Source organism: Mustela lutreola, chromosome 2 (genome assembly GCF_030435805.1).
Source record: "Mustela lutreola isolate mMusLut2 chromosome 2, mMusLut2.pri, whole genome shotgun sequence".
Lineage (NCBI taxonomy): Eukaryota > Metazoa > Chordata > Mammalia > Carnivora > Mustelidae > Mustela > Mustela lutreola.
Window position 1 is genome coordinate 67,786,352 of NC_081291.1, and position 13,828 is coordinate 67,800,179.

At 47.7% G+C, this 13,828-nt stretch overlaps 1 protein-coding gene across 1 annotated transcript in view; it reads left to right on the forward strand.

The window, feature by feature from the left end:
- The window catches only part of DCLK3 (doublecortin like kinase 3), a 46,356-nt gene that overhangs the window by 11,886 nt on the left and 20,642 nt on the right, over nucleotides 1–13,828 (forward strand). Inside the window, exon 2 of the mRNA XM_059162149.1 lies at nucleotides 8,008–9,839. Coding sequence (XP_059018132.1) covers nucleotides 8,008–9,839 — 1,832 coding nt within the window. The remainder of the gene's footprint in view (nucleotides 1–8,007; nucleotides 9,840–13,828) is intronic.

Here is a 13,828-nt window from a genome sequence, read left to right on the forward strand (position 1 = left end):
CAGCGTGTCACCTGTGCTCAGGTACATGGCAGCTCCTACTCTTTCTCCAACAGTTAAAAGTCACTCCTCACTCCCCACCCCTGCTGTCCGTGTGCCCCCAGGACCCCACATTGCCCTCTTCTGCTGTGCTGGGGAAGGTGGGGTGGCTGCCTCTGTTTACTCTTGTATCTTGTCATCTGGGTCACAGAGCCTCACACAGGCTTTCAAAACCCAGCTCCTTCCGTGTCCCTGTGCTCCGAGGATCGGAAGGGCGGGTACAGAAGCCATTCCACGGCCTCTTTGCCACCGCCTCTCATCTTCTTTCTTCCTCCCAGGTGTCTGGTGCGGGTGCACAAAACACCTCCTCTTCCCTCTTCCCTCGCTCCCTCGAGCAACCGGTGCACATACATTCCAGAGAAGTAAACCCGCCCCTAGGTGACAGCCATCCCTGGATCCCACCTTGTAAGGGGTTGCGTCACGCCACCATGCTTTCAGTGATAATCAAGGGGATGTGCACCAGTCCGAGGACTTCATAACCTCCCCCGTCATGGTCTGCCAGCCACTTCGGTGATGCAAAAGGTAGTCTGCAGTGGGGCTTCTTTAACTTCCAGATGCATCAGACCACCTGGGGATTGTGTTCAAATGCGGAATCTGATGCTGTAGGTCTGGGCTGGGGCCTGCGATTCTGCATTTCCAACAATCTCCCAGGTGAGTGCCTGCTGGGGGGCCGCTCTGGGTCGTTGAAGTGGTCCTTCCCTCCTTCGCTTCTGTTGGCTGCACTTCAGTGAGAACTCAGGCAAGGGAGCTTTGACTGGACTTTCGGTTTCACAGCACTGGTCGCATCGTGTTTTAGTTACATATCATACGTTCCTTACTCCCATTGGGAGAATAAAGGTACTGTAGGTTGTAATACTACTTTCAGGAATTGGTTTGTGGGCCACTTTGAAATTGCTGATAGCTGACTGGCATTCCCAGAAGGATACTCTGGAACTTGTCTCTATATCTATGTTTCTCAAGGTGCAGTCCTTGAACAAGCAATGTAGGCATCACTTGGGACCTTGTTAGAGACACAGACTTTCAGGACCTACCCTAGACCTTGACTGGCTGAATTAGTTCCTGTACGTGAACACGGTTTGCAGGCAGTGTGTGTGCTCTAACACATGAGAAGTCTTGCTCCATGGAACACGGTACATAGGGAATGGGAGGTGCTGGCTTAGCCAGTTTAGCCGGACGCTAAAGGAGGCACATCAATGACGGTAGGAAAGTTCCTACTTTCCTACTTTCTAATGACAGGAAGTTCCTCCCTTGGTCATCGGTCCCTCTTTGTCGTGGAGTGTCCTGCGGTGTTTGGGGAGAGAGGAATATGATTTCTGGCTTGCATGGAACATGGAGGTTTTCCAGATACAAAAAAACCAACAGAAGAGGAAGTGAGAAGTGTGGTGTGGTAATGAGGTGTATAGTGTGTGCAGGGTGAGATCCGGGGAGCAGGGAGCGGGGAAACCAAGGGTGGGAGGAGTTCTTACCCAGAGGGTTGGGATGAGCTTTGAAAGTGAGGAGACACGTAAGCTTGTTCACTTGAAAATCCTCTCCTAACTAACTCCTTGCAACTCCAAAGTAGCTGAGACAGTAGAGTTCTTCTTTTTTTGGAGGGGGTGGGGGGTGGTATAAACAACAGTGTCTCCTAGTAACGGAGGCTAGAGGTCTGAAAGCCAACTAGCAGTGTTGGTTTCTTCTGAGGGCCATGGGGGTAGGAGCTGGGGTAGGACTCTCTGCTTGGCTTGTGGGTGACCACCTTCATGTTCACATGGCATTCTCCCTGGACAATTGTGTCCAAGGCAATGAGCAGTTTTGCCTGGCCAGTATCCATTGTGCTTTCTTCTTTTTCTTCACTGGTTTCTTTGTTGTTGTTGTTGTTGTTGTTAATTAAGTACAGTTGACACACAATGTTAGATTAGTTTTGGGTGTACAACATAGTGATTCGACAAATCTAGATGTTATGCTGTGCTCAGTCCAAGTGTAGCTACCATCTGTCACTGTACATCGCTATGACAATATCATTGACTCTATTCCCTGGGCTGTGTCTTTCATTCCATGACTGAGAGCGTGTATCTCCCCCATACTCTCCCCCATTTTGCCCATCCCCCAAACCCTCCCTTCTGGCAACCACCAGTTTGTTCTCTGGATTAACGGATCTGATTCTGCTTCTTGTTTGTTTATTTAGCAAATTCCATCTTTAAATCGGTGAGTAGCTTAGGAAAGAAATATTGGGCATCTGTTAGGCAGGCTATAACAAAGACTGGCAAATATCCTTCACTCAGAGACCATACAAGTTTCTTGTGCCAGTAAGCTGGGAGGCACATAGGAGAGTCGGCGTGAGTAGGTCAGCAGATTAAAAGACGACCCAGACCAGGGGCATCTCTGAGATGAGAGTTGGAAAGGGTCTTTTTAATTACTGTTTTTGATGTCTTGGTTCGATGTGTTGGTTCGCATTGATTAGAGACTGAAGTGTCATCAGTAATGACGGCCAATAAATAGCACGGCAGGTTCATCTTATTACCTTATCTTTATTAATTTCTCTGGCTTTGATCAATATGGACGTTGGCCAGGCTTGCAAGTTACAAAAACAGTAGCATTTTTGAGGTTTAGTGACTGGAGGCTGCATTCCAATTTTTTATTCGTTTAGAAAACCCTCCTTGGGATGTTTGCATAATCAAATGTAAGTTCACAAATGTTTCTCCTGCCTCATAATCTGCATATGAACAAAATGAGTTTGTTCCCAAACAGCCCCTGGAAAAAGCCCAGGACAAATGATTACTCAGTGAAAGGGAAAAAGATTCCAGCTCGTCCTTCTTCATCTTCTACAAAAGAATGGAAGTGAAGGTTTCTCAGTGCGGCGTCCTAGAGCCAAACGTGATCATTTTGGGGGAACCACTCAGAAATATGAGGTCAAGAAAAGGGGAAGTATTTTAGGAGGAACTTCCCTACTAGGAGAGGAGGTTCTATCCCACTAGATGCATTGACTTTCTTTCAGTCACTTTTTGTTTTTGTACTGCCTATTACCAGATGTTTTGAAACACCAATTTCCATTTCTTTTAGTACCCATAATTTGTAAAGGCTTAAAAAGTGATGATGTATTACTTACGCCCGATAGTAATTTGGTGTGATTCTCCCATTTCTTTTTCTCGTGTGTCATTATAGCTCTCTAGGAACCAAGGTGAGAATTCCAAAGTTAGTGGTGACCTCAGACATAGTTTTTCTTTGTTAGACATATGGGTTAGGATTTAAAAATGACTAGGAAGAGGTACACTCTTTTTGTTCTGACTAAAAAAGATAAGTAAAAGATTAATTTTGCAGGATAGTTCCTTCCTTCTTTCCTTCCTTCCTTTCTTTTTATCTTTATCCTAAACTCCATGAATAGCCTCGTAAATGAAGTGTTATTAAGTGATCATGCAGGAAACTGGGTTAAGGTGACTTCCCATCACTGTGGTAGTCTGGTCAGCATGACAAGATGTAGGTCTGACCACTGTAGAATCAGGTTATGCTAGGTCATCTGAATCGTGGCAGCAGAGAGGAGACAGGATTGCTGGGGACCAAAGCCATTACAAGCAATAAGAGCGAAATGCCCATGCAGTTACTGGCTCACACCAGGCAGAGGATCCTAGGATCAGGGAGCAGGAAGTTCGTTTAGCCTCCCAGAACTGCTGTATGCTTCAGTTTGCTGGAGCGTTCCTCCTATTATCCCGTCCTTACTGGTTTCCTATTTCAATCACTACGTGGATGGCAAATTCACCAGCTGAGTCACATTTAGCATCGTTTTCTCTTTGCTCTTGATATGTACAGTAGATTTGGGGGAATCCAAGGTTACAAGACCTGTTTCTTCTGAAGATGGAAGAAAACAAGCACATGCTGAGCACTTTCAGCACGAGTGAGGCTGGCAGGGTAGAGACAGAGGCTCAGAGAGAGTCCAAAACTTCCCCAAGGTCCCATGGCTAGGAAGAGCCTGGTAGAGCCAGGGTTTAAGTGAGGTCTCTGACCCTGTGTTTAATGTTCTTCGAATGCCTCTAAAATAAAGCTATCACATGCTCTCCCTTGCCTGTATTAGTCCTTTATAAACACTGCTTTGGCCGATTTCCTTGTGGTAAATGGATGTCTGTGGTCATGCTTTCTTCCACCTCTCTTATTTAATCTCTTTGGAGGGTCTGGGGTGTGATGTCCACTGAAGCTGAAAGGAGTGACCCTTGGTTGTCTCCAAGGAGAGCTGGCAGACTGAGACTTGGTATTCATGTTGAATGTTAGTGCTGGGAACTGGTTCCCCAAACCTGCAGTGCCTAGTATTGTTAATGGATGTGCTGAAGGGTAGACTAGATAGCCAGCAGCCAAGCGTCAGTATCTGTCTCAAGTATTCATGTGAAGTGTTGACTTAAGGAACAAACAGAGCTTCCGAGGAGGGAGCTGACTGTGAAAGTGAGGTCAGGGAAGGTCTGGAGGCGGATGTGGGTCCCAGGTCTTACCAGTTGGTGAGGCTTGGGTGGATGTAAGGAGTGAGGGGGCTGTGGGGTTGGGATGGGTAGAGGTGCTGGATTATGGAGGGCCTTACATGTCAAGCTGAGGAGTTTCAGTTTGGCCCCCAAGAAGGTAATAAGGAGCCACCGTAGGTTCTTGAGCAGAGGAGTGGCTCAGCAAAAGCAGTGTTTGTTCTGCTATGTGTATATGTGGGGGGTTAGATTGATTCTGGGGAGAAACCCTATAAACATTTGTATTTAGGGTGTATGAGGCAAAAGCAGCAGTACTATCAAGTCAAGGTCAATTTATGTTGCTGTAGAAACTTAGAAAAACAGAGTGCTACAACAGCATCTTTTTCTGCATCACTTTCTGGGAAGCGGCAGGTGACTGAGGACTGGGAATTAGGGTGTTTAATTTTCACTATCTGTACCTTCTTTAACTATTTGTGGTTGATGCGGGGACACAGTAATGGTTATTGTCCTAGATAATTTTAGATTGAGCCACATGGAATTTCCATTCTTTTGCCCATCAAAATGGAAGTACTGGCAGTATCATGTGGTTCCATTTAATCAGTTTTATAAATTGCTGGCGATAAGCAGACACAGGCTGGTCTTTGTCTTTCTGGTTGGCTTGATGGGGGTAGATACCAGGACACTGCTGCTTTTAGTTGGTCTGAGTGTTCCACTGTGCTGCTGTTCTTGGGAGGTGAGGCTATTGCTGGAGACTGAGACCCAAAGTTGTGCTATATCCTTCCTCTCCCTAATGCTTTAATCTCCCCGCATACAGACCAGGCATTCAGAGACTCCTGATTGGATTCTCTCACCTTTAAAGAAGAAAATTTTGCTCTGGACTAAGGATTTTTAAGGGGGGGAGGAAGGCTTGCACCTTGAGGTTATGTTTTCCTAGCACTTCCCAGTAGCTTGATGCAGTCAGAACCCAGTTATGTTGGAGAGGTGAGGGACTGAGTTTTCACTCTTGCCCCCAGACACCGGAGGTTTTGAGTGAGTCAGTGATTGCCTGGGCAGTGGACTAAGTGTGCCTGATGGTGGTGGAGCAGAGCTGCTCTGTCTTCATGTTCTTCGTGTCTGTGCCCTGGGATGGGGGCCACTCTTATGGAGCTTTTCTTGGGTTCAGGGATAGGGTGTTCCCAGTTTACTTCCCTCATCAACAGGAATCAGGGCCAGATCTGAAGTAATTTGGCTTGGTACCATCGCCCCCAGAGAGCATGCCCCCTCCTCCACCCCAACTCTGGGTACCACAGGACCAAGTCATCGATCACCATATCCAAACTCCCTAGTTTCACTGGGATCTTGAGGCCATGGGTCCCATCATGATTCACCTTACTGTCATCCTCAGTCATCATTCAGTGTGAGAACGCTACCAGTGTCTGTTTTGTTCCATGAGGACTCTTATATGGTTCCCTGACCTCTCATTGCTGGACCCTTCTCTGGGACCCTCTTGAATGCCCTTCCATGCTTAAACTCCTCCTGCATCCCTAATGTATTTGTCAAATGCTCCCTTGTCTTTTGGGTTCTTCCCTAAAAATCCTTCTCCTTCCCACTCCTTGGAACAGAGAATTCTTTTCCATTGACTTAGCCTGACAAATGTGTGTAGCAGGTCCGACTCCGTGAGAAGCACCACAAGGAAAACGAATGACAACACTAGTCCCCTTGTGCACACACGTGTGAAGGTCGTCTTCCTTGGTATCCTTCCTTAATTCTCCTGTGCATAAACACAGACATGTGTTACTGCTGTAGATCTTTCTTTCTCTCAACTGTCTCTCCAGCAGAAATGGAGGCAGGTCTCAGAGATTATGAGAAGAAAAGGAAGAACAGATGTCCATAAATAGTGGAACTGTAAACGTGAGTGTTAGGCTCATACATTCATGGCACGTGAGATCAGTCCTAGCCACTACTTGTCATGTAATCTGACACCTGCGTCTAGATGGAAGTCATCTCAGAACAGATTGTACGTGATAATTAAGAAAAAAAAACCATTATGTGTAAATATGCTGGGCCACATTGCGCATCCTGGCACAACCGGGGTTCTTGCTACGATTCAAATGCACGTAAAAATAATTATCTTTAATCTCTTTTTAAAGGAAGCATAAATGGCAGATTCCTACATGTAGGGTAGGACAGATGGGTCCTGTGGGGTAACATAAGTAATCCGCAGCCCATCCTCACGGGGTAACTCAGTGACACATTCTGTCGTTTTCCTCTTTCCTGAACCAAAATGGAAATTGAACCACTTTTACCTCAACTGTTTCATTCTGGCTGGGCACAGCTGATCAGGAAATACGTCTTGTTTTGTTCAGTCATACAATTTATCAGGAAATACATTGAGAATGAGCACATTTTCATTCACTATTAAAGTTCTGAACATTAATATGGCTTTGGTTTCTTTCTTTCCCTTTTTTCCCCCCTTAATATTGGGAAGAAAAACCATTCAGAGAAGAAAGTTTCTGTACCTACACGGAAACTCCTTTCCACTTCATTTCTCTTTCTTTCTCTTTCCCTTTCCCTCCCTCCCTCCTTCCTTCCTCTCCTCCCTCCCTCCCTCTCTCTCCTTCTTTCTTTTCCTTCCTTCTTTCTTTTTTCGGAACCCTAAGAAATACCTACTATGTCATGCTGGTCCATGAATTCTTGTGAGGTCAAGTGAATTCTGCCTTACCAATATATTACTACCAAAATGATAGTTATCATACAAAAGATATTGAGACTGTAAAGACAGTATTAATAATTGGTCATTACTGTGTCCTTACTGTGTGCCAAACACTCCTTTAAGTGAACTGTAATTAGTTTCCCATTTGCTCTTCACAAAAATGCTGCAAGGAAGGTGTTCTCATTCCTATTTCCTAGATGAAGAAACAGAAACTTGAGTAATTTGCCCACATTCACATCAGTAGCCAATGGCCATGCCAGGATTCAAATCCAGATCTGCCTTAAAGTCTGTGGTCATCACCTCTTCACAGCCTCACCTCACCTCGAGTGAATTCAAAGTCAAGCTGAGAAAACTCTTCTTGGCAGAGAGGTGGGTGAGGTTTGGGTTCTTTAAGGTTCCAGAAGGTTCTGACCTCTTGTTGGTATTTCCTGGGCAATGAAGCTTAGACCTTTTTATCCCAGTTGTATATCCCTGAAAGACAGCTCACTTCAGGGTAGCAGAAGTCGTGTTTCCAGGGTCAGGCCTCACCTAGTGAGGACTCCCATGGTGTGGCGCATACTGGGGACCCCTGGGAGGCTCAGAGGAGCCATCACGCCCAACAAAGCCTTGTTCTGCATTCCTTATCTCTTATAGGGGAGACTGGGGATTAGACCCAAAGTGCACAGGCTCCAAGATTTCAAGCAGATCCTCAAAGACCACACTTATATAAAACCATGATAGGATCAGTGACCTTCAGTAAAGCTTTGGCGAAGGCCAAAGGGCTCTTTGAACCCATCATGACTGACGCTGTGTTGTATTTTCTTTTTTTGTTTTGTTTTATTTAAATTTTTTATTTTTTTGTGTTGTATTTTCCTCTTGCAGGACATCGAGGCCTGTGTGACCATTCTCTAAAATCTTTAAGCTCAAGAATCACGGAGCAGAAGCTGCAGGGCACATGGCTGCCTGCTGGCCGAGGGAATCTGGAGAAACCTTTGCTGGGGCCACGCGGCTCCATAGTGCCTGTGTTCAGCCCTCAGAGTGGCCTCCACTCCGTCCACACTGAGACTAGTACCCTGAAGCCCAGGGTGGTGACTGTGGTGAAGCTGGGTGGGCACCCCCTCCGGAAAATCACTCTGCTCCTCAACAGACGGTCCGTGCAGGGCTTTGAGCAGCTCTTGGCTGACATCTCGGAGGCCCTGGGCTTTCCCAGATGGAAGAACGATCGCGTGAGAAAACTCTTTAACCTCAAGGGCAGGGAGATCAGGAGTGTCTCGGATTTCTTCCGGGAAGGGGATGCTTTCATAGCCATGGGCAAAGAGCCGTTGACACTGAAGAACATTCAGGTAGCTATAGAAGAACTGTACCCCAGCAAAGCCCGGGCGCTGACACTGACCCAGCACAGCCGAGCCCCTTCTCCCAGGCTAAGAAGCAGGCTTTACAGCAGGGTCCTGCGAGGGGGGCACCACTGTGGGGAGACTGAGACTGCCAAGAGCTGTGGGGAGGCTGCCCGGTCCAAGGCAGCCAGCAGACATCAGGGAAAGGACCCTGCGGAGCCAGCGCTGGGGGACAGGGCCAGGCTGCAGAAGAAGTGGGTTGGGGGAAAGTGGGACCCCGAGCCCGGCAGCAGACCGCCTAGGGAAGCTACTCTGGAGAGACCTGAGAGTGGAGAGAAGCACCTGGGCGTGGAGATAGAAAGGACCTCCGGTGAGATCATCCGATGTGAGAAGTGCAAGAGAGAGAGGGAGCTCCAGCAGGGCCTGCAGAGGGAGCGGCTGTCCCTGGGGACCAGCGAGCTGGACCTGGGGAAGTGCCAGAGGTATGACGCCTCGGAGAAGCTGGTGAGGACCAGGAGTTGCAGGCGGTCCCCGGAGGCCCACCCTGCAGCCGGGCAGGAAGGGTGGAAGGGCGAGAGCCACAGGAGCAGCCCCAGGAACCCCACTCAGGAGCTGAGGAGGCCCGGGAAAAACCCGGACAAGAAGGAGGACAGAGACCTCGAATGTCAGGAAGGTCATGCTCAGGCAGCCACCAAAGCCAAGCGGGAGCTTGGGGAAGCCCAGCCGGTCAGAGAAGAGGGGCTGCGGGACGTGAAGAGGGAGGCCAGGAGCGCCTGCAGGAACAGGCCAGGTGGCTGGCAGCCCAGGGAGCAGCAGGCAGAGCCCGAGGCGCTCCCCGGGCCGCGCGGGGGCGAGCAGGACGCAGACCAGGAGAAGCAGCCCTGTACGCAGGCATCAGGGGTCAGGAAGCCGGCCACTCGCGGGGAGAGGGAGCCCAGGAGCGGCCGGAAGCGGCGACCGGCGGGCCTGCAGGCCACAGACGTGCACAAGCACTACGAGGCGGGCCGCGTGCTCGGGGACGGCAACTTCGCGGTGGTCAAGGAGTGCCGGCACCGCGAGACCCGGCAGGCCTACGCCATGAAGATCATCGACAAGTCCAAGCTCAAGGGCAAGGAGGACATGGTGGACAGCGAGATCCTGATCATCCAGAGCCTCTCCCACCCCAACATCGTGAAGCTGCACGAGGTGTACGAGACAGATGCGGAAATCTACCTGATCATGGAGTACGTGCAGGGCGGGGACCTCTTTGACGCCATCATCGAGAGCGTCAAGTTCGCCGAGCGCGACGCCGCCCTCATGCTCATGGATCTGTGCCGGGCGCTGGTGCACCTGCACGACAAGAGCATCGTGCACCGGGACCTCAAGCCGGAAAACCTGCTGGTAAGCCCCGGCTGCCGGGTGGTGGGGAAGCGTGCCTCCTACACGGTTACGCCTACATTCTGGAACACGGCCTTCATGTCATTTTAACAGTCTTGAGCCAGGATTTAAAACTTTGGTTTTAGGTCATAAGTAGCTGAGGCCTGTGGGTGTCGATGAAATTATTGAAAAAGCAACCTTTTAATTAATTAATTAATTAATTTATTTTTGGGCAACCTTTCAATTTAAATAAAATGGGAAATGCCTCCTCATTCTTGGGGGAATGATGCTTCTGCCTTGACCGTGCCTGGGTACACTTAATTTCCTGCACATTTGCCTCTGGCCTAGGTACCAGCAGGAGCTGTCCCTGTGGGCTTTGAATCACCCTCCCATGGAAGCACCCCCTGGCTATTGAAGAGAACCTCTTGTCAGGGGGTGAGAGGCTGCCTCTGGAGTCAGATAACCTGGCTTTCTTAGTTACTTGCTGTAGGATAAGTTTTTCACATCTCTGGGCCTTGGTGTCCTTATTTATAAAACAGAAATATTAACAGTTCTTGTCTGACTCTGTTGAAGGAGGACGTCTGGGAGCTGGCCTGGCATTCACACTTCAGCTGTGGGGTTTTCCTGTTGAAGATAGACGGTCTCACGGAGTGCCAACATCAGATGAGGACACTCTGTGACCTTGATGGTCAAGACAAAAACAAGACCCCTTTATAATCATGTCCAAATGCAGATAAACCAAGATTTTCCAAATCACGTAGGACCACACATCCCCTTTTGGCTACTGTGAGTGACTGCCTCACTTCATTCCTCCTACCTTCTTGGTAAGAATTACTGAAACACCCCATTGTAGAATTATCCTCATTTCCGACAGTAGCCAATTTGGAGCAAAACCCTGCTTTCTTGAGCCCTCCCCCAAATCACCTAACAACCCCAATCTTAAAGTCCTTTGACAAAATCTTATTTGAATTCCTGGACCCCAGTGGTGTACCTTCTCTTTTGTTGCAGTGAGTGAGTAAACCCAGCGCTCCTGAGCTGCAGGTGGGTTCTTGGTGGTCTCTGTTCACGTGGTCACTCTCTGGCAAAATCTTATTTGCATGATATTCAAATAAATAAATAAGATCTTGGGAAAAAAGATCTTATTTATTTATTTGAGAGTGAGTGAGACAGAGACAGAGAGGGAGAGTACAAGTGGAGGGAAGGGCAGAGAAAGGGAGAAGCAGACTCTCCAATGAGCAGGGAGCCCAATGCGGGGCTTGATCCCAGGACCCTGGATCATGACCCAAGGTAAAGGCAGAAGCTTCAGTGACTGAGCCACCCAGACGCCCCATCCCACTTTCTTCTTAGCCCTGATCACCTCCTGATACATTCCCTATTTATTCTTCCTTTTCTTTTGTCCTCTTACAGGAAAGACAGTTCCATGACAGCAGGCACTTGGTTTTGTTCAGACTTTACCCCAAAACCCAAACAGTTCTGTCACATGGCAGACCATCTTTAAATAGTAGTTAGATGAAGGAATGGATTCAGACCAGAGTGTGTTGGCTGCCAAACAGCCAGCATTCCACCCGTGGCGCTGGCCATCATTGTTACCACTTTAGAAATGACTCTGATGTTAAGGTCACTATCGCAAGCAGGAATCCCGAGCCAGATGGCCGTAGATAGAGCACCAGTGAACGGGGAAAATGATCTCATGAGCCACATTTTTTTTTTTTTTCTTTTTGGCAGGGCTTTAGCCTGTTTTCCTAAATTTCATGCCTGTAGACCCAGCCTAGGAACATCATTCCACAGTATATTCATCCGTCTGTAACCTGCTCCCACAGACAAACAGAAACACCAAGAGAATGAAACGAATTATCTAGTGAAATGAAGTCTGTGTTGATCCCTCAGTCCAGCAACCTTGTTTTTGCCCAAATTGGTAGACCTGAAGAAGCCATTTGATCGGTTTCCTGAGAGGTCTGAAAGATGACCGCATGTCTCCCTTTGAAAAAAATTCATTTCTGCGTTAGCTGAGTGTTCTCATCCTTTCTTCAGCAGCCTTTTGATTGTTCCTGTCTTCTGGGTCTGAGCCCGGGCGTTCTCCACGTGTGGTGCACTGTGTGCTGTTGATAACGGACATGCTGGAATGAGCCTCGGATATTTTCAGCGAATTGTCTCAGCAGAAGAGGTTCTGGTTAGAGGCCTGGGTGTTCTCTCTGAGCTGCACAGTTTGCGCGTGTGCCTCGTCAAGCATTATAAGGGTCGTACAAGCTTTGGGTGTGTGCAGTGAGATAATGTATCCTCTAGGATTGTCTTCCTTTGAGACAGGCATCTCAGCTGGCATTTTCTCAGCCAGGTCCCTGGACCAGTGCGTGGAGCCAGCTTATCTCCTGGGCCATGGAGGCTCTCACTTATGTAATGGGATTCACTTGTCAGTGGTTTTTAAAATGGAGAAGGCACGGGTTTGGATCTCATGGCGAAGTTTACTTGAGGAATTAGAGAAACTGCAGGGACTATGTTTAGTATGGACAAGCTGAGTGCCTTTGAGAGGTCATTTGACAACTCTGCGTGGATTTAAATGTCAGGACGTGTGTGTCTTTAGTGTCCTTAAGGGCAGTGAAGTGGGTATGTGCCTGTACCTGAATGCGGGCTCGTGTGTGTGTGTATGTGTGTGTGTGTGTGTGTGTGTGTGTGTTTTCTGAGAGAGAGGCACAACAGCGGAGGAAGTATAATTTTCAATCTTAATACATGAGTTATTTATTGGTGTTGATTGTAACTTGTATTTAGACCATTTTCTCTGATTTCAAAGGAAGCCCACTTTTTTCTTTTTTACCTTTTTCTTCATCCTCCCCCCCTTTGTGGTGGTATGGCTCCTTCAGAAATCGCAAAAAAGCTCCACATCTGAGTCATCTTCGGTGAAATAAGCGAATCTCTTTTCTGTGCTGTGGATCATTTGTCTGCTTGCATTGATCAAAATGAAAAGGTCTGTCACATTTATAAGTCACATTAGTCCTTTTTCTGGGTAAGTAAAGTCCAACATATTGTTGTGTCAAGTCTAAATGCTAATGTCAGTGTTTTACAGCTTTTCAGACAGTTCTGATAGCACTGGATTTGGCAGTTATTTATTGGTGTTGATTGTAACTTATGAGCAGTGGGCTCATGGTCTGGGCTTAGAAGGGTGTCATCTCTCAGCTTGCTGGTCTGATAAACACTTCACAAACTTGCTTGATCTGCTAAGACTTAATATTAGCAAATACCACCGTGATGACCACTGTCCCTCAGTGAATGAATGAATTTCCTTCAGTTGCCTTTAATTTAGTGTTTACTGCTTGTGCTGAGCTTTGTATTATCAAAGTGATTGTTTGGTCACTGTCTGTATTAAGACCTGACTTTGCTAAACTTAGAAAGGTGATTTCATGTTAGAGCTAGTATCTGACTACATGGGTGACTTTAACTGTTGCTGCTTTTAGAGACTTTCTGAATGTGCAAAGAGGTCCTTATGAATACAGCAAGCTTATCACGTTATTTTAATCAACAGAAATATCTGTGTCTAATAATTGGGCCCCGGGGTACAATTTTAGGTCTATATTGCTGAGTTTATCTATTTCTACTGATCACATTTCCTGATAAGATGCTAGCACTCCTCTTCCCTTTGGATTACTTCGACTCCTGAGATCTTGCAAAAGAAGTTTTAATTATGAGAATTTCCAGCTTGCAGAAATGTTAATTGCTTCTTCTGCCAGTGTGTGCTCCCTTGCTGGGGCTGGAAGGCTCTGTGTGGTGTTGACGGGGCCCTGGTAGGAGAGGAGGGGGCGGACAGGAGCCCGAGAGGTGAGGATGATGACAGCAGCCCACACAGGGTGGGAGATAAGCAGGCCAAGCTCCTGATGGCCAGACGCTGAGATGCTGTGTATAGCAAAGAAGGCTGAGCAAGTGGGTGGGGGAAGACCCTGAAGAGAGGTCAGACAGGAGCAAGGTCATTTGAGACCCTCTGTCCCAGAGGAAGGGCAAAAGAAGGGACTGGTGCCCACTCTAGA